We start from the raw sequence: 20,864 nt of genomic DNA on the forward strand, positions 1-20,864 counted from the left end.
CCCTCCAAACAATGGCAGGTAGGAACTAATCCTTAGGCAAGGGGAGATAAAATAGCAACTTAACTGTTACACATGCAGATATAAATGAGATGATAAAGTGCTATAGGTGATAATGGAATACATATTACAGTTTTGCAAGTCCAGAACAATCCAGTGGACTCCTCCGCCTCCTACTGAAATATATATACAGTACATTACTACAGTATTCTGTGCAGCTTAATAAACAAGTTACTGAAGTAACTAAAATAATTTTAACAATGTGATGTGGACAGTAGAGTTACATTGTGTTGTTGGACACATGAACGTCTCAGCCAAATGTATTGGCAATGCATTCGACAGCTGTTAAGGCTCATGCCAGCCTCAGATGTTGGTGCTAGGAGAGAAGTCAGATGATGGATGGGGATCCACAAATGTACCACAATTTCAGCCAACCGATCCAAAAGATGTTGAACTAATTCAGTGGTGAAGTGAAGCGACGGACCGACTGGCCGACGCTGCCATTGCTAGAACAAACTGGCTGTGAGTGAGCCGGCCCGCTCTGGGTCTCCTGCAGAAGCACACCATGCTCACACCAGGACTCGCCCTGCTGGGAATGTGAACGTATGTGTAAACAAGAATTTAAAAAAAAAAGCAGCTGAGAAAGAGCACGTCGGTGCGTCTGCATCAGTGTGTGTCCGCATGTGTGTGTTTGTGCCTGATTGTATCAGCAGCAGTCTGCTAAAGGTTAGAGTCGCTGAAAGCGGGGAGGAAGAGTGGCAGGAAACATTTAACCGGCGCTGATAAAACACACAGTTCTGTCGCTGTCACTGCGCGTCACTCACCATTGGCGTACTCACACTGACACACACCCACACACACACACACACACACTCACGCGTACACACAGAACGCTAACAGGTTCTATAAATTCAGGTATCTTGACATGTTAGTAAGTACGCTCACACACACACACACACACACACACAGGCTTTTAAAGCCCATCTCCTGTCTTGATGTTCAGGAGCCTTTCAGTGTTTATTCAAGGCTGTGATTCTTCTATCTGTATCTCCGCTCTGTCAGGACAACATGACAGCCAGACTTCACTGATAACCAGCTGTATCAGCACCAAAAACAACACATCACTCTAATGGACCCTGCTGTGAGTGTGTGTGTGTGTGTGTGTGTGTGTGTGTGTGTGTGTGTGTGCGTGTGTGTGTGTGTGTGCACTCTCACTTTGCCTCTTATTGTATATTTTGTATGCTGTGTTTGCCTCATGTGTGTATCGGTCTTACGCTCAGTGTCTTCTCTCCTGCACGCCTCTGTTGCGGCCGCAGTCTCTGCAGCTTGTTTGAAGTTTTCCAGTAATGTGCCGTAAAACACACCTCAACCATTTCATTCAATTTAACCACAGATAATATAACGGCTGAGGTTAATGAGCTCGGATTTCATAGAAATTTTATTACACTTTTGTTTTCTTTTTGCCGCCGTGCGGAAAATGAAACTCTATCTCACTGCTAATGAGATTATCTGTTCCTGCTGATTAACAATGGGATGTTATCATAGTCTCTCATAGCCTCTTTTAATATCAGCGTCTCAATAATTGGCAGCACATATTCAAAATGAAAAGCACTTTCAATAGCAAAGAAAGGAAAAAACTGTTTTAGCATTAAAGCACATGCATGTTTGGATTACAGGAGGACCTGGAACAGGGACTATTTTAAAGACCTGTGAATTGACCCTTTTTGACCTTAAAGGACATAATTTTCAACATGGGGCACAAATAATTTTTTAAAAAGCTCAGTAATTTTCTAAAACAGCTGGGAACTTTAGTTTTAAACAAGTGTTGGTAAATATTAGATTTACTGAGGACTGTTTTAATCTGTGGAATAATACAGACAGCTCCTCTCGTGAGTATTCATGGCACAAGGATGATGCGTGGGGGGTTGACTCAAATTACAACGCCCGGCGGATGGTGGGCCGACAGAGTGGCTGTTGTATTTTATTAATTTTGACTGCGTCTGCACTGCACCATGGGTAAAGGTGCTGGCACCAGGCGCCCATCAAGGAGCTCACTTCGCAAGTCTGGCTCCAGAAGGGGACAGCAGTGTCTTTTAAGCCCTGCAGGGACGCATCAGCACAGTCCAGCAGCAGTGTTTTCCAGGATCTGACATGTTTAGCTACGCTGATATCCCATGACAGTGACCCCCCGCACTAGAGGCAGGAAGGCAAACAGGTAAACATAAGGTAATTCTCAAAAAAAAAAAAAAAAAAGACAGGAAGCAAAGAGAAATGAGAGAGCGTAAAGAAGTGGATGAGGAGCCCCCGGCGCTTCTCTTTCCATCAATGAAGCTCATTTCAGCCATTGATCTTCCCACATCCTGCACACACCTGTCGGCCTGTTCAACGGATATGGTGTCAAGTATGGATTTCACAGAATAGTCGACTATGAAAACCAATAGTTTTTAGCTCTAGGTTTTAACGCAGTGCAATAATAAAGCGGTGGCAATGCATCTACAGCAGACATGCAGCTGGGGGCACTATGGGCTGCTGTTGCTGTGTGATGTTAGCACTGTGCAGCGTGGGGCGCTAAAGCAGCAGACATACAGCAAGAGAAAGAGGCGAGAAGAAACATGGCCCAACACGCGACTTCAGTCAACAGAGTGGAAATACTTCACCAGAGCAGACATTTAGTTGAACAATCATTTTCTACATTATGCCGTGTTAAATAAGCAGAATTTAAAGGATGTTGAGAAGTAGAGACTCCTGCAGGAAAACACTTGCGCTGCAGTCAAACTCCAGCTCAGACAAGCTGCTGGAGGTTTCGTCCAATCAGATCGCAGCTCGGCCAAGCACTCGGCTATTTCACCTGCCCCCAGGCTGGCCCCGCCTACAATAGTTTACACTGTACAGGTTGTATTTGAGAGCTTTTTGACAAGATTCACTAGACCCAGTTGCTCGCAGGACTCCCTCACAGTAAAGATTCACAGACCCTCCAACTCTGAACAAAACCAGGTGATTCCTGATTGTAGGCTAAGCACTGAATAGCTAGTCTGCAAAGAGGACACCACATGTAAATATTAGCCCATTTACACCACACCATGAGCTGGTTTTAGGAGCTCAAGAACTTTACTGGTGGAGCCAGGCTCTAAATTGACTGATTTAACACTGCATTTACTTGCAGTACGCTATGAGCCATGACAAAATGGATGGGGAAAGCGTTAAAACTGAAGAAAGACTACAAAAACAATCAAGGACACAACAGTAGACACTGTTAGTGGTTAGTAGTATACTATGTAGTAACACATTGTGTGTATTGTTGAAGCCTGATAAACACATTTTTTCCCTCAAACCATTAGCAAAGTTGATCTTTTTAGTATTTTGATCGTGCAAATTAGTTTCTTTGCACATTACTGCCACCAACTGTTGACCAATGGAATAGTGTTTACATTTTTATATGTGGCCTAACTTAAGTATGTTTGTTACATATGTTACATAACTTAAATTAAGTCAGTGTTGAGGTTTCAAACAGAGCACAAACCATGGTTTACTGGGTGAAAGTCCTGTCTTTATCCATCCTCCATCACTGGCTTTTTGTTCTTTTTACTTCTACCTTGCTCTGATCATCTAAAATTGCCATGGATGGGTTTACGTTGGAGCTAATGGAGAGCCTGGTGCGCCTCATCCAGACGCTAAAAGGCCCCTTGTGCGTCTCTATGAGACGCTGAGGGGTGTGGCGAAGTGTTGCCATTTCATTTAGCAATTTAAACCTTTTGTTGTTAAATTATCAATATTAGCCTATTCGCTATTTTTCGCTAAATGCAATATCATCATTCACTGCACGATAAAAATGGAGCCTCAAAGCCAGTAGAAGCAGACATGTTTGTTTACATTTTTCTCTAGTAGCGGCCAAAGTGACGGCGCAGTGTAATGCTGCAGTTGTCACCTCCGATGAATCAGTCGCCTGCATGACAAAACTCCAACGCCATTTGGTGGACATCGTGATCCAAAATGACTCACACTCGCTGACAAAAGCCCATCCGCTTTTAGCGTGGTGGGAATCACGTAGCTAACCCTGGCAGTGTCACAGGAAACCAAAGCAGCGTATAAACAGAGCAGAGCAGCATTAGCATTCATTAGGAATGAAATCTGTCAAAACTAAAGATTTTTATCAGTCGTCTGTTTGATTGATTGATTTGATGTAGGGCAGATTCAGTCTTTAATAAGTTGTTTGGCAGCGAGCGTGCCACAGAGGCGTTCCTCCAGGATCTCCAGGATCTGATGTTTATTTAAGCCATCAGTCAGATTTAGGCTGTTTGTGGTAGAGCTACACACGCACTGAAGTGAGTTAGAGTGATGGCGCGCTTGTTTTATTGTGATACCTGGAGAGAGAGGAAGTAAATTAAGCCTGCAGGATGAATCGCTCAGCACTGCATGTACACCGATGCTGCTGTGACGTTAGCACGTTAGTGAGGTGGGATGCGGCTGCAGGCTGTGGCGTGAAACATGTCTTGCTGAGTTTTTATGCCGTGTCTCTCTCCCCCTCTCTGCGTGTTTACACTGTATGTCCTTATTGAATATAATTTTATTTTGAGCAGAAGTATGAAACCCTGGGAAACCGAATGCCTCTGATTTTTGGTTAAATCCAGTCTCCCACTGCTGCTCATGTCAAGCTCACAAGGTGGCCTGGGACCAGATGTTGACGGATGGCAGCGCTAAACATGGCTGCAGTGTCACTGAGACATTTCAAGTTTGAGCCAGAACCAGATTTACATCATTCAGGTGAAGAGAACCAGGAACAACATCTTAGATCCTTCAGAGTGGTAAGCCGAGTGTATTCTTGTTTAAGAACGAAACGTTTCAAATAACGATGGTTTGTCAGCCCAGATGAGTGGATAGGATGTATAGGTATGTCGGTATATGTATATTTGGTTTCTACATAGAAAACCAGATCAAATTGTATCTAGATTGTAAAGCTGGGAGTCCATGTTACTGTGGGGGTGCTAGAAGAATGGCAGCGAGAAGCAACTTCACATTTTCACTGCTTTTATTTGACGCTTCCAACCTCATAAAAAACACAAACACAATTAAAAGCCTTTTCACAGTGTGGGACTTTTAAATGACGGGTCCTCACTTTCATGCAGAAGTAACCTTAAGGAGGCTGAAAAAGTCCACCTCAAGCTGACTTTTTAATGCTTCCAGCTGATTCGTTTTGAAATGAAAAGCATATAAAAGAGAAAAAGTTTTGGATATGCACAAACATACATGATAAACTGCTGAAAGACTGAGGTTGAAGCTGCATGTCTTTGGTGAAAAGCTGTGACTTTAGAATGAACTACACTTTGACTTTTGACTTGGAGTGACTCCTCCCGCAGAGCCCTAACATCAAAACTCATGTCACAACATCACAATCAGCCATCCATTTTCCTGACTGTGGCTGTACTTTGGATCAATCCAAACGCAGCTCATCATGCTGAGCGGAAAGGATAAGGACTTCGATATGATCTGGCCTGGGGGACTGACTCTGGCTTGAGATTTAGTTATGAAATAAATAAGCAAAACATGCAAAAATGTTATATGAAGCTCAATGACGTACTGCTACTACCTGTGATACCAGCACAATAATAATAATAGGAATAAACTGAGTAGGCCTTATGGCATCTACCACCTTCTGTTGTTCTAACATATAAACCTGTTCTTTTCTCACATATTTGACAGCCTGCCCTGCTGCTTACACCACTGCAAGCAAAGAGGAAATCAGCCAAAGGGACCGAAACTGGAGCAACACACAAGCACAAATGAGATTATTGAGATGAGAGCGTTGTATGTTCAGGGTGAACTGGCTGCGAGCGTCCTCCTCTGAGGAAATCAGTCTGCAGGAGAAACAAAGATTACCACCTCACCGGCTGGAGAATCCATCATCATTATGACCTCATAACGGTCGCCGCGGAAAGAGAGCTGTCATTTCCCGCCAAGTGAGTGTGTGTGTGTGTGTTTGCGTGCTGAAGTATCCCAAACCATCACAGAGATGCCAAAGGGATTATCATTTGCAAATCTTGCATGCTTTTCTCCACACCTGTACACACACACAAATACATTTCCTAGAGACTTACTCTAACCATAACCATAATCTCTACCTGCCTAACCCTAACCCTTACCCTAACGAGTCCCCACAATGTGACCCTGTAAACAGATTTATGTCCCCACAACATGAGTAATACACACACACACACACACACACACGCATCTGTATTACCCGCTTGCCAGTGAAAAGCCGTCACTCTGGAGGGCGTCATCGAACATGCGTGAGCACATTCGGTCCTTAACAACCGCAGCAATGCACGAACTTACGCACATGTGCACAAATAACACAAACACATGCACAGTCACAATCACATACACCTACACACACCAAACCCCTGAAGAGCCTGTGAAGACATTTCATTCTGGGAGGACAATTAGGAGAGGTTTTAGGAGAGTCATACAGAAAGATTATTATTATTAAGGAAGGACGAAGAAAGAAGCCTTCAATGAAATAAAGATGTTAGTGATAATAACGTAGAAACTAAAGGGCTTTTAAATCGTGGACCACCAGAGCGTGCAGACGTGAACGACACTGCTGTATTGCTTTCTTCACACGTTTATACTGACATTTGGAGAAATATTTCCTTCGTTTGCATAATACATGCCAAACTTTGCCTCAAAAAACAGGCAAAACTCAGTCGTTGCAAAGCGGTACAGATGCTAAATGTCTGTGCACAAGTGTCAGGAGTGCTGTTTGTTGAGAAGAAAGCTGAGCTCCAACTGTGGCCATCCCCACTGACTGCAACCACAGCGCCAGCGCACACACCTTTACCATGGCTTCAGCCATGTTTGTTGTGGATGAACTGTTAGCAGCATGTTTGGACAGTTATCCAGAGAAACACTCTGGGATGCTTGCAGATCAAAAGAAAGAGAGAGAGGGAAAAGAGAAAAATCTAAAATATTTGCATGGCTAGATTTTGCTAGAGATAAGTAAGATTTTTTTTTTATTTTATCTTTAATTAAGCCCTTAAAAAAGGCTTATAGGGTTCTGACTCTTCTCTCCTCTCCTCTCTTCTTCTCTTCTCTTCTCTCCTCTTCTCTTCTCTCCTTTTCTCTCCTCTCCTCTCCTCGTCTCTCCTCTCCTCTCCTCCTCTCTTCTCTTCTCTTCTCTTCTCTTCTCTTTTCTTCTCTCCTCCTCCCTTCTCTTCTCTTCTCTTCTCTCCTCTCCTCTCCTCTCCTCCTCCCTCCTCTCCTCTCCTCCTCCCTTCTCTTCTCTTCTCTTCTCTTCTCTTCTCTTCTCTCCTTTTCTCTCCTCTCCTCCTCTCCTCTCTCCTCTCTCCTCTCCTCTCCTCTCCTCTCCTCTCTCTCTTTGGTTTATCCCCTGTTCTGGCGCTCCAACAAAATATCTTGTCGTCAAGAAAACAAATGTCACTGGAACCTTTTAAAATTACTAAGTTTGTCACCTGACTAGAGTTAAATGCGATGTAGCATTTAAAACTCCTCTCTTTTTCTTCCTCCCACTCTCTGTCTCCCTCTCTCTCTCTTTCTTCCTCTCATCCTCTCTCTCTCCTGCTGGTCCATCCTCTGTATAAACTGGTTTCTGGCACCATCGTGTGGTCACAAGAGTCCAAAACAAAGGTAGTTATCTCTTTATTTAGTAAATCCCTGAAAATCAAACACTTTATTTCAACAGTTTATACAAATTGCAAATAATTATAAAATAGATATTCTCTTCATTTTTTAATAGTAAACTTTACTCTTTGTAGACAGTCTTTTAGTGGAAGTGTGTGTGTGTGTGTGTGTGTGTGTGTGTTTGCGTGTGTGTGGGCATAAAAGCATGTATACTTCTTTATTAAAAATGTGATTTCATTCAGACACTGTGTGTGGAGTGTGTGCTTTAGTCTGTGTGTTCCTCCTCTGCCTTGTCCTTGGAAATGGGAAACTCCAGCGATGTCCTGAAGCGAATGGGCACCTGGCGTTCCTCACCGATTGGCTGCTTGGCCACAGGGGCGTGGATGCGCAGCTGTCCATCATCCATCAGGGAACAGGAGAGGCCGGACAGGTCGAGGTGAGCAGGCAGGTCAATCTTCTGGGCGAATCCCCTCTGAGATGAGGCCGAGGAGCAGAAGGAGGCGCAGGAGGATGAGGAGGAGCAGGACTTGCTCTCTTCTGCTCCGGCCTGCTTCATGGCCACCACCGCCAGGCTCCGCCCCTCCAGTTTGACAGTGATGTCACTGGGGGCGTAACCGCGAGCATCCAGGGTCACCAGCAGGTCGGCGTTGTTTTCTGTGGCCTGCTGAGCTTCCTTGTGCAGCTCTATGCTGGGAGTCTCTCTCTGCGGCTCTTTATCATCAGTCAGCCTGGAAGAGAATCAGGATCTGGATCAAGATCAGCTCTTTGACTCCTGCATGCTTTTCAGACCTGCATGCATTACCAGAGTTGTTTCAGACTCTGGTTCATTTTCCCCTCGGCACGATTAATCTGGGCAGATCTGAGCAAAGCTGTTGTACTCGTGTGGACCAAGACTGAACCAAGACCTTTAGGAGGAAGCGGTGCAGGTCCAGTCGTAAACTAATTCTTTTGTGGAGGCAATGTGATCTGATCTCGATCTGAAACCCTGCCAGTTGGAGTTAAACAGCTCCTGTTATCAGCTGACATTACATATTGGGACACCAAAGAGTGAAATCAAGGGTTACTAGTGGCTAGCTAGAGAATAAAATGAGGTCTGATCTGGCCTAACGATGGAGTACGTGGCCTTGTTGATACTGGGCAGATAGGATCCTCAGAGAGGACCACAGACACATCCAACCATCCAGCATCTAATGAGCTGAGAGGACGTTTTCACAAGACCTTCAGTGATGTCCTTTGGTCCACTTGAAGAAACACATGTATCAGCTTGACTAACTCATCTACTAATTCAGACCAGAGCGGACCAACTCTAGGTTTGAAAAGGCCCTAACACATAGCCGATCCACAGCTACATACCTTGCCAAAGTGGAGGAAATTAGGGGAAACTGGTGAAGTTTGAGCAGGTGGGGCCCGTCGTGGAGCTCCCTCAGGAGGCTGTCGGCCAGCTTGGCTCTCTGGTGGAAGAAGTCTTGCTGCAGTGAGGAGAGGGCCTCGTGACGCAGCGGCCACAGCAGCCTCTCCTGGCTGAAGAAAGGGTCATCGCCGAACAGGCTGGTCAAGGCCGCGTGCTGGGACATCATGCCGGCGTCAAAAGACACTTCCCGATGAACGCTTGACTTTGTTTGTAAAGGAAGCCGTGAGCGTTGTGCGTCGCAGCCTCTTCGTGTCCTGGTAGCGTGGCTCTGGAGGGAGTGAGAGCTAAGTTTCCAGGGTTTCCTCTTCGTGCTGCTGCTCTGTCAGGTTGTTTGGGACATTATGCAGGACTCCTCTTCTTTATATACCCCAGCTGTCCTGAGCCGCCCCTCCCTCCGTGCTATTTGGACGCCATGAGGTCACTGCTGTTTGTTAGCGTGTGCCAGCAAGGTCAGGAATGCCCTGCAACTCATCAGAAGGCTAAAGACAGCTCATGGTCATATCCTGTTTGGGTTTGTGTGCATGTGGCCCTGTTCACACCGCAGTCTTATACCTTTGACTTCTTATTATATGCTGCAAGTACAGATTTCTGAAGTGTGTGAGCAGCAAAAAGATTCACTCATTACCCATTTTTCATGTAGCAGTGTGAAGAAAGAATTGATAATGTGTGTAAAGACTGTTCTCGGCACTTTACTCAACAAATGTCTTTTCACACTTGTGACTGGAAGCAAAAAACACTTCAAGAGAGAGTAAAAACTGGACTTCCACTCTAATGGACCGCAGCTATTCACTGAGCCAATAAAAGTGCACTGTTCTGATTTCTACCTAGTAACTAGACTCTGAAAATCAGGTCATGGCATATAATGGTTAATGATGTCACGACAATCAATTGTAACATGAAACAAGTTTCCTTTTTTGTAGATTATGTCAAGTTATTAAATTTACTTATTTTACAGTTTTACTGAGTTTACAGTTAGAGAAACTCTTGGAATAAAGAACTTCCAGAAAATGATGGCGATTATTTGGAAGAAGAGGAGAAGAATTAACAAGTTAACAAATAAATGGATTAAACTTTACTCAAAATACCAAATTTTAAAGGGAGTCTGGGACATTTTTTCCCAGTGAATTCAGGGAAAAACAAGAAAAGGCAGATAAACAAAAGTTTTTGAAGTTGCTCTCTAATTGTTTCATTCATTAGATGAAGACAAGTTGAGTTTCAGCAACAATGTAATAGGACTATGGGAGTGCACAGTTAACACAGGCAGGGTCAAAACAACCAATAATAATTCCATTATGATACTTTCAAGAAATTGAACACATACTGTTTTGTTTGTGTGTCAAGAGTTAAATGGAAGGATCGATACCACTCTCCTGTCTGTACAAGCTACAGTACAGCCAGCAACCGTTATCTTAGCTTAGCATAATTACTGGAAACAGAGGGAAACAGACTGACTATGACCACAAAAACCAAACTGCAAAAGCAACACATGGTTTTAGGCAATTTAGTTCAACTTCTGTCAGTCTCTGCCGATTCCCAGGCAACCAAACGATGATGACAAGGTCTCAGGAAGTGAGGTGCTGGAAGGTGGATTTTGTTACATTTGAACAGAGCTAGGCTAGCTGCTCCCCCTTGTTTCCAGTCTTTATGCTAAGCTAAGCAGCTGCTTGCAATGTCAAACTGTCCTGGAGCGTATGCTGAATGAGTATTTCTCAAAGCTGCCTGGACACGTGTTAAGAGATTGAATAATGATATTCACATATTGTTTATGTGCCATATGGTGTGACCTACATCCATTATTTTTCCTGAAGCACATAAAAACTGACAGCCAAGAATCAGACTTCAGCAGCTGTTTGGACGTGAGCGTGCAGACCGGCAGTGTGAACAGCGCTCGCCTCGCCTCGGGTTGCAAGGCTTCATAACTCGTTCTCAGAGGGATGAGCTCAGGGCGCTAACATTTCCCAGAATCTGTCTGCATGTGTGAGTGCGTGTGTGAAGCCAGCGCGCCAACATTACAAGGAGCCTGTGTCACATCTATTTGTGGCCGCCGAGGTGTTACTGTAAAACTGCCGTCACGCCATTGGCTCAAACGGTGAACTGGCTGAAACAGCTGTTACGTCGTGGCATTTCTCACTTCTGCTTTTTACTGTGTGCTGAGACAAAATAAGCAAAACAGCATCAATCTGTGACTCAGACGATTGCTCACGTATTCTTTTGTTTGCGTTAGTATTGATGAATTAAATATAATCCGGTATGATCACCAAGCATATAATACTCCTGTTAATGTTAAGTGAGCTTTGTTTTTGTTGACAGCGTCACAGAGATGTCGTGGTGCTTTTTAAGCTTTGTGCTTATGGCGATTTGGATACACACATTTGAATAAAGGATGGATTAAGACATCATCAGACTCAAGTAAAGACAGACAGTAAGCTCTGCCTCATCAGGGGGGCAAAAAATATAGAAGTGTGTCAGTGAACCAGGGGATGCCAGGGACAGAAATAGAAAGGGAGATTCAAGATGGCTGCCGATTCCTCAGCTATAAATTACCGTGTTATTATTACGCCAGGCAGCCAAGCCTGGCCATTATTTATGGTTGTATGAGACCATCCAACTTAAAACCCCCCATGAGTCATATCTGGGTTATGTGTGCATGTGCAAAAAGATGGACAAAAATATTTCAAATTAATTTATTATTTGAATAAAACAGACTATACATGTAAGGTATAGTTTCAAAAATATACTTTTGCCTTTAAAGCAACATTTTCATTTATTTTGGTAAGATGAAATCTCACATCTGTTCTGCTAATATGTAGCTGGAGCCAGCAGCGGGTTAGCTTAGCTTAGCACAAAGACTAACAGGGGGAAACAGGATAGCCTCGCTCTGTCCAAAGGCAACAAAATTCACCGACCAACACCTCTAAAGCTCAGTAATGAACACGGAATTGATTCATATCTCGTTTGGCTAGCTGTGTTGCCAGGTTTCCAGACTTTGTGCTATGCTAATCAACAGCTGGCAGTAGCTTGTCATGCATACAGAAATGAGACGGGTTTCAATCTTCTCACTAAATTCTCAGCAAGAAAGTGAAACATTCATTCCTTTACCTACTAGTTTGATAATACAAGAAGTGTGGATTAGCCGGTGAGGTAAATTAATATAAAGAAAATGTTCAACCACAGTGAAAAGGTCTTCATTGTAATACACTGAAATGGGTTTCAAGAACCACACTGTACTTTGAAAACATGCATACAGTAAATGTTCAAGCATTTAGTGTATTATGTATCAGACAAAACAAGTAAATGAAGTGGTTTTTGCACGTTCTGCACTTATAATTTGACTGATCTCTTAGGGGGTCATAGGGCTTTAGTCTGCTGTTGGGGGCCTTTTGGCCATATATAATGAAGCTGCAGCTTCATTCTGTCCAGACAGGAACCAGTGTAATTATCCAAACTAGCTTCATGTTCCATTAAAAAAATAAAGCTATTGAAACTACATTGACACAGGGCCACAACACGAGCCAATAATGTGGGAATCACCTTCATGATCATTTGCATTATTAATCAAATTAGCAAAACTATCTTCCATGCAGTACCTGTTTTATGTAGTTGGTAATTCAGCCTTGACTGTACATAAATACTGTATGCACAATTGTTTTACATAAGCAAACATGACTTTTCTTCCAAGACAGAGGGGGAATTGCAAACTGCTTTTGAAATTATTATTGCAGAGTCAGAACAGACCAAACTCCAAACGTACTTGTCCCGGTGTTAAATAAGAGCACTTGCAGCTCTGTGGAGCTTTTGCAGACAGGGAGGGCCTCATCATCTGGGGACCACGAATGTCTGTACGAAATTTCATCGTAATCCATCCAACAGCTGCTGAGATATTTCAGTTTGGACTAACCGCACTGGCATACCTTGCGCCTTGGGGCAAGCCTGGCTACACATTTAAACATTGGGAAGCAGAAACCACAGGGTTTGGACTTAGCTCCTGGACAGGAGAGATTAATGCACATGTGTTTTGCCCAAGATTTACATCAAATAGGCCACCCTAACAAGAAATTGTGTATGTTTTTGTCTGGCTTGTCCAAGTAACTCTAATGTTAAAACCTTGATCTACAGCCGTCCATTCAAGAGTTTTTGTAGTTTTTCTCGCTACAGGCTGACCAACACCTCAAAATTACCGATAAACACCCTCATGTCCTTCATAAATTGCCACGATCTGGTCATCAAATGAGTGGGGTACATTTTCATAGTCACCCTCATCGTCACTGGTTTCTTCTTCTTCTTCTTCTTCTTCTTCTTCTTCTTCTTCTTCTTCTTCTTCTTCTCCTCTGTTTTCCTCTACACTGCAACAGACCTCCTTGGCCTGTATGAAATTCGCACCGGGGTCGGCATCCTCGTAATCATGATCTTCGTCACTCTCTGGCTCCTCATAATCATTACTCTCCTCTTCTTCCATCCTCCCTGTTTCCTCTTCGAGGTTCTTCTTGGCGTCCACGAAAACATTCACATAATCCTGCTCCTCATCCTCGCTATCTTCATAATCGTTCCTGACTCTGGCAGCTACTGAAACACAAGCATTGGAACAAACTGTAAGTACATATGAGAGCACATTGATGAGAGCGTGTGTTTAAAATGGAGAAAGCGAGTATCCTGGCGAGCACTAACATTGAGTGTGGACGAGGACTACGGGCTGCTCAGCTCGTCTTCTCCTGCGGAGCAGGAAGACCGCCAGCAGGACCAGCAGAAGCAGCAGCAGGATCCCAGCAGATACCGAGGACAGCAGCGGCAGCAAAGGCACTACAAGAGAAAACATTGGACCAGTTTATCCATCTAAACATGTCTGTTCTCTTTAGGTTTAATGTGCTGCTACTTTACAGTGTGAGTTTTCTCCCGAGGCTCACACTTCCTCAAAATAATTGACTGATTCAAACTAGTCTGTATCCAGTCAGTCTTTCCACTGAAACTGCCCTGCTGTCAGGGATAAAAACCTTAAAGTCAGCAATCAATTCCCATCTTGCGGTGCCTGGCAGCCTTTGAAAGCGTGAACCAAATGACCAAATCTACCCGTGCACCCTACCCCAGCTGGGCATGTCAGGTGCAGTGCACACCTGCCAACACTACCAAGTCTCCTGTTCTTCACTGTCCTCCCCCATAATTCTCCCGCATTCCTCCAGATGTATGACACCTTTTTGTTTCGTGAAAACAACCTACCGTTTCACAAGCACTCAGCTACACCGAGTGTTGTTTCCCGGCATGCATGTGGAAGAGAGCTGCTTACACCTTGTCTCAGCCAGTGGCAGAGAAATAAAGTAATAGAAAGGAAAGCTTTTTGTGAAGTCTGCCGCTTCATTTTTTCCGTCGAGCACGAGGGTTGCACCGCGGTGAATCACCACCGACAGGCTGACAAACATAAGGAGACGACAGTACACCAGCATTTATACTTCAATTACACCGTATAGACTCGATGTCCTGGACCTTGGTGGACCCCATTGTCGTCCCAAAGGTTAACAGTTTGGCTGCTGTTAATCAGATCAGATGTAATCCAGGAAAGAGCTTCATTAGCACCTTACCATCCGATTACTCTTAAATTGCCTTTTTAAGTTGGGAAAAATCAGTTAGCACCATGAAATACTCAAACTGAAAGAATATATTCCAATGCAGAGCTTCCCAGCACCCAGGTCGTGAACCAGTGCCACAGCCAGGGCCTGCCGGAAATTGTCACAATTTAGGCTAAAGAACCTACATTTTGCTGAGCAAAGCACTGCTCGGAGAAATAGATCTGTGCTTATTTTAAATTCAGGAAGTGACCACAATGAAGTTAGGTTTCCGTTTCTAGCTAGTTGAGTTTTGCACACTCCTTCTTTCATGTGCTTCTGTTTCTTTCTCTTTCTCCCTTTCTGCCTCCACGTCTCCAGTTTGTATCAAGGCCTATTTGTGTAGCGCAAACCTGGGCAAATTGCGGCCTGCGGGCCACATCCAGCCCTTTGTGCGTCCCTGTCCGGCCAGCATGAGGCCAATCATAAATTAGAACATATAGGCTATTTAAAAATATTTCTGCCTTGCATGCAATACAAGTGTGCTTCTTTTATTTTGACGTTCCTATTACTTTCGTATGGACGCACATGTGTGCGTGAGCTGTGAGTGAAGCTGAACAGCGACAAGTGATGCCAACCAGGTTGCCCTCAATATGTTGGCGCACGCCCAGAAAAGCTGTTGATAACGAATGTTTTCAACAAGACATGGACTGCCAAGTCAAAGGTAAAGCTGTGTGGTTCATTTGTGGTACGCAGGTTGTTGTGTTAAAAGATTACAATTTGAATCGCCACTACATGACCAAACATGAGGACTAATACAGAAATCTGTCTGATGAAACGCGTGTAAAGGAGTCTGATGGGTCGCAAACAAAACTGCAAACCCAGCAAGGACTTTTTAGAAAACGTTGCACACCCAGAGATGCAGCCGTCAGGACGAGCTTTGTAATTTTTCACAAAATCGCCAAAAAAGTAAGGCGTTTCCTGATGGAGAGTTCATTAAGGAGTGCTTATTGGAGAAAAAGTAGCATTTAAAAACGTGCCACTCTCCCGACGTACTGTAACGAGGTGCGTTGAGGACATCGCTGGAAACCTGGAGCTTCAGCTGAAGAACAGAGCGGCCGACTTTGACTATTTTTCTCTGGCTTTGGATGAGAGCTGTGATGTACATGACACCGCCCAGTTACTCATCTTCCTACATGGTATAACTGCAGACTGTCACATCACGGAGGAGCTGGCAGCCATGCAGTCAATGAAAGGGACAACTACTTGTTCACAGAGGTAAATACATATTTGGACAAGTTAGGACTGAAATGGGACAAGCTGGCGGGTGTGACCACGGACGGTTGCCCTAATCTGATGTGGAGAAATGTTTTTGAACTTTTGAAGAGAATGCAGGATAAAGTGACAGAAATGAACCCTGTGCAGAAATGGACATTTTTGCATTGTATTACACATCAGGAAGTGTTAAAAATGAACCATGTTGTTGATGCTATAACTAAAATAGTTAACGTCAGCAGAGTGAGAGCATTAATCACGTTTGTTGCACTTTTGGAGAATAAAAAAAATGTGTGGTATGTAGTATGGGAGTATTTTCTTATTTGACCTATACACCACAATTTCACAAAGACTATTTGTATAAATATTTACAGATTATTTTTATTCTGCCGATTACCATTACCAGCTATTCAAAATATATAGTGCATTTTACAATGGGAGAAATTTGAGCAGAATTAAGTTCTCGTTGGTGCGGCCCTCTGACACAATTCAGGTTTCTCATGTGGCCCCTTGCAAAAATTAGGTTAGAGGTTAGGCTGCACCTGACAAACATTAATTTAAAATCCAAAGTCTACTCACATTTAATGATGACACCAATCTGTGCCGCCTGAGTAGAGCTGAATGTCCTCGCAGAGAGTGCGACTTCGTACACGCAGCTGTAGTTTCCCTGGTGTTCATACTCAGCCACAGGGAAGTTAAAGGAGGCTGAGAGGTTAACTGCTGGCTTGGTGTAAGTGATGTTGGAGCCAGAGACGATGAGAAAGAAGCGGCCTTCAGGGTATCTGGAGTTAATGGAGCAGGTGAAGACAAAGCTGTAGCCCCTGGTGACCTCTGCACCCTCAGGACTCCACACCAACCCTCCATTAGGGGATGTCAGGGAGATGTTGGGCTGCTGCAGCTTCACTGGGTACAAAAGGACTAAAATATAAACCTCTGGATTGAGAAATTAGATTCAGATTAAGAGAAGTCACTTATTTTTCTTACCAGTGACAATGAGTCTGACGGAGCCACTCAGAGGGGACTGGAAGTTCCGGCTTAGGCTGCTTTTCTCATACTGACACCGGTACTGTCCCTCGTTATTAAAGTCCACCTGAGATATGCTGAAGGTAGCAGAGCTGGTGCTTGAGGTTGGGGTCTTTCGGAATGAGTCTGAAGCTCTCCTCAGAATGAACGTTCCGCCCAGAACCGGAGTTGAGATCGAACAAGTGAAATCAACGTTCTGACCCCAGGCAGCCTCACCGTCGGGGCTCATGGAGATTCTGGCTTTTGGGAAGTTCACTGAAAAACAGCACAACATGAGAGCGTTATATGTGTCGCTTTGACCGGAACTACACTTACTTTGACTCATTATTTTGGTTCCGTTTGATTATTTATCTTTCATTATTGATTTCATTTTTTTTTTTTCTTACCAGTGACAGAGAGCCAGACAGAGTCACTCAACGGGGAGCTGAAGCGTTGATTTGAAATGTTTTTCGCATACTGACACTGGTACGATCCCTCGTTATCGAAGTTCACTCCAGAGATTACGAAACTAGCAGATTTGCCACTTGACGCTTGGCTCTTTCTGAATGAGCTTGAGGTTTTCTCCAGACTGAATATTCCACCTAAAAGGTCCGTTGAGATTGAACAAGTGACGCTGACGTCCTGACCCCAGGTAACCTCCCCAGGATTCATAGAGATGCTGGGCTTTGGGAGGCTCGCTGAAAGAAAAACACAATCAAGTTGAGACCCAGTATTGATTTGAGTTGTGTTTACCTTTTGTTTTTCGGAGTTCAGTTAGCATGTCGCGGCAAGGCAACCACCTAAGACGACTGTCACGGTCAGAATTTGGGATGCACCAACTGTCTACTATGTGTGTTCATGACACTCATGACTCTTTGGGCTTTATTATGAGTAGTGCTTATTCAGTTTTTACCATGGCAATAAAAACACGGCTATACAAAGCAGCTGCTCTCTGGTAATAACTCTGACTTTAACTTTGGCAGAGCTGGTGCTTTTCCTGGTTAGTATTTCAGAGCCACCTTTCTAGACCACAGGAGGTATTTCATGTTTCAAATGTTCTCCCTCGACGTGTAGTCCTTTAACGATGCTTCTTGTTCAACAAGATTAGCAAACATTTTTTATGATAAAAATAAAACACATTTCCTGTTTTGGCCCAGTTTTGGGAACCGTTTGGTTTTCAGTTAAACATTGTGCAGTATACAAGACGCTTTTCAGAATGACAGTCAGGCTTATCATGATGATCATGATTATTATTACAAGACATGTCAAATAAGGAATTCAAAATCTCTCCTCACCTGAACAGACCACACCAGCATCCTCACCGTGGTTACAGTCATGTGTCCCAAATCCTGCGTGCTGACACTCAGTTAGAGACCTCTCACTTCCTGAACAGGCCACATCATCAAGCCAGATGGGGTCAGCTCCTGGACCAAAGAGGGCCGACTGAGGGGCACTCAGCGCTGTACCACAGCCCAACTGTTTGCACACCACCGTGGCATCGCTCATGTCCCAGTTGTCATCACAGACTGTTCCCCAGGTATTGCTGTGATAGATTTCAACCCTTCCAGAGCACCCAGTGGACCCAGACCCAGACCCAGCTAATCTGATGTCTCAGAACACAGAAGAAAAAGCAGGATAGAACTTTCGATCGCTCACACAGAATGTAAGTTGTCACAATATTCCAAACATTTGCTAAACTTGTTCACTTACATTCCAGTTTAATTTATTCATTAATTTGTTATTCTGTTCTTTAGCTCTAAAGCACGCTTTAGAACCACTGTGTGGTCACCAGCTCTTTTCCAGCACCTTCACAGTATATTTTCATTTCTGGTATATTTTTATTGCATTTACACATATTTTTTTCTGCATGTTAGTTTAGTTTATTCTAGTATCTTTATTTTATTTTATTATTACTTTCTTATATTTCTTATTGTTTCTAACATGGGGGTTGCAATGCAAATTTCATTGATATGCTTTGCTCAGTGATAATAAAGACAATCTTGAATCATGAATCTTGAACTGCTCTGGTGTCACAAGCCACAATAACAAGGTTTACCGAGGTGTTGAAATATACACAAAATCAGACATTTATTCAAAATAGTTTTCCAAAAGCTTTCTCACCTGAACAGATCACACCAGCGTCCTCACCGTGGTTACAGTTATGTTTCCCAAATGCACTGTGCTGACACTCGGTTAGAGACCTCTCACTTCCTGAACAGGCCACATCATCAAGCCAGATGGGGTCAGATCCTCGACCAAAGTGGGCCGACTGAGGGGCACTCAGCGCTGTACCACAGCCCAACTGTCTGCACACCACCATAGCATCGTTCAAGTCCCAGTCGTCATCACAGACTGTTCCCCAAGCGTTGCTGTGATAGATTTCAACCCTTCCAGAGCACAGAGTAGACCCAGACCCAGCTAATCTGATGTTATCACCTGTCAGGCATGTAAAACATAGCATTCATTATTTTGCTATTTACATAGATTGAAACTGAAAACCGAAATAATTTTTTGCGTCACAGAGGAGAATGGACTGACCTGCAGCAGGTGAGGTTGAGGCCAAGAGGAAAGAGGCTATAGAAGAGAAAATATGGCTCATTATATTCAGTAAGTGCAGAAATAAAAGTTGCCCTTGTTTCTGTTTGAGGTCCCGTTTGTTATTCAAATGAAGAGAATGATCTATAAACTTAAAACGACTCCTAAAGACTTTCTATAGCATCCAATTAAGCAGCTATTCCACTTTTAAAAAGCTGCTTTCTTTATTAAACTTTGCAATGCGTCTCTTACCCAGCACCAAACAGCGAAGGTCTCTCTGCTGCACGCTCTCCATGGCTGACACTAAGGCTGCTCAGAGGCGACAGCAAAACCAACTAAAAACCGTGCTTTACAGAAACACTTGACACAGCTCAGTCCTTCCTGAATCACTTCCGCTTTTTGGGTCTGGTGGTTTCTTTTCAGCTGAACTTACAGAGAACTACATCTCAAATGCTCAAAACAAACGAGCGCAGAGCACAAAAGCTGCAGCACCAAGGCAATAAGTTTACAGCATACTCTGGCCTTTAAAATTCTTTGTTGATCTACAGCAACTTGAATGGCTCTGTCAGCTTTATCTCTTCCTCATATGTTTCCATTTTGGTGCATAAAAGGAGCACAAAACTCACTTTTAAGTGTGTGCACTGCACTTCTGAGCTATTACCTCTGTATATGTATTTGCTGTTTACTGTTATTTATTATGTCATCCAATTATTTACAGAATAATTTGTCTATTTAAAGCTACATGCAAAAAAAAATCCTGATTGATTTGTAAACCCTCCCCTGACACAATGATTGTCCAAACACAGCTAGATAAAACATTAGAACTAAAAGGTAAACAACTAAATGACATTAATATCAGTTTTTAAGTAAAGTAAAGTCAGCTGTTCGCGGCTCTGCAGCCTCAGATCCTGAGGCAGAGGAGCCCTGACTGCACTGACCTTTAGTCTTGAGCTGGGACTTAGCAACAGGGAAGAATCCCGCCTGAGGATCTGCGGCAGCGGAGGAGCAGCAGATCGATATGAACAGGAGACAGCTCATTGGTTTAAATGTGATCAGTCCATGTGTCTTTTTGAATTTCTTACAAATTGAAGGAGTGAGATAGGCTAAACCCTATGAATACAATGAATTAGAACAATGAAGACATAATGATGTAAATGTATGTATGACCTCCTCAGGATCAGCGCGAGAGAGCTCTGTAACAAACCGCTGTAAAAAATACAGTTGAACACTGTAAATGTCAATTCCTCTGAGGAACAAAATATAACAGTAAGCTACTGTAAAATCTTACTATATCATACAGTATTTTTTTTTTGCATCTGACAAAACTGTGTATCTTTCTGCTGAACCATGTTACCAGTATAGTGTCAATTTATTTGATTTTTCTAGCCACGGGATTGGATTTCTACACAACCAACAAACTAAGTTGAGTTAGCTAGCTTGGTCATCCACATTAAACTGTTCATTTGTAATCTAAT

General features: G+C 43.5%; 2 protein-coding genes across 3 annotated transcripts; both read right to left on the minus strand.

The window, feature by feature from the left end:
- Positions 1-7,637: 7,637 nt before the first annotated feature.
- Positions 7,638-9,364, minus strand: hspb9 (heat shock protein, alpha-crystallin-related, 9). Its single transcript, XM_041957753.1, has 2 exons — positions 8,986-9,364; positions 7,638-8,360 (listed from the first exon to the last, which is right to left on the minus strand). Exons 1-2 carry the CDS (start codon positions 9,207-9,209, stop codon positions 7,898-7,900), a joined length of 687 nt encoding a protein of 228 aa, XP_041813687.1. The 5' UTR covers positions 9,210-9,364; the 3' UTR covers positions 7,638-7,897.
- Positions 9,365-10,251: 887 nt separating this feature from the next.
- On the minus strand, positions 10,252-19,743 carry LOC121620913 (deleted in malignant brain tumors 1 protein-like). Of its 2 annotated transcripts, none has more exons than XM_041957155.1 (9): positions 19,642-19,743; positions 19,393-19,428; positions 18,976-19,290; positions 18,150-18,464; positions 17,262-17,552; positions 16,837-17,130; positions 16,432-16,755; positions 13,709-13,840; positions 10,252-13,603 (listed from the first exon to the last, which is right to left on the minus strand). In XM_041957155.1, the coding sequence occupies exons 1-9, from the start codon at positions 19,682-19,684 to the stop codon at positions 13,218-13,220; spliced, it is 2,136 nt and encodes a 711-aa protein (XP_041813089.1). In that variant the 5' UTR covers positions 19,685-19,743; the 3' UTR covers positions 10,252-13,217. The 2 variants fall into 2 exon arrangements, with proteins under 2 accessions (XP_041813089.1, XP_041813088.1); XM_041957154.1 differs by having other exon boundaries at positions 10,252-13,606.
- Between the last annotated feature and the right edge of the window lie 1,121 nt (positions 19,744-20,864).

The sequence above is a fragment of the Chelmon rostratus genome, chromosome 17, assembly GCF_017976325.1.
Source record: "Chelmon rostratus isolate fCheRos1 chromosome 17, fCheRos1.pri, whole genome shotgun sequence".
In the NCBI taxonomy this organism is placed as follows: Eukaryota; Metazoa; Chordata; class Actinopteri; order Chaetodontiformes; family Chaetodontidae; genus Chelmon; species Chelmon rostratus.

What these genes read in the sequence shown, in the direction of transcription:
- LOC121620913 (XM_041957154.1), bottom strand. Translation starts at nt 19,684, where the DNA reads ATGGAGAGCGTGCAGCAGAGAGACCTTCGCTGTTTGGTGCTGG. An exon ending in CGCTGGTGTGATCTGTTCAG is followed by an intron (nt 18,465 to 18,975) that starts GTGAGAAAGCTT and finishes CTGTGTTCTGAG; the next exon opens with ACATCAGATTAGCTGGGTCT. An exon ending in TGCTGGTGTGGTCTGTTCAG is followed by an intron (nt 17,553 to 18,149) that starts GTGAGGAGAGAT and finishes TTTTTCTTTCAG; the next exon opens with CGAGCCTCCCAAAGCCCAGC.
- hspb9 (XM_041957753.1), bottom strand. Translation starts at nt 9,209, where the DNA reads ATGATGTCCCAGCACGCGGCCTTGACCAGCCTGTTCGGCGATGACCCT. An exon ending in ATTTCCTCCACTTTGGCAAG is followed by an intron (nt 8,361 to 8,985) that starts GTATGTAGCTGT and finishes ATTCTCTTCCAG; the next exon opens with GCTGACTGATGATAAAGAGC.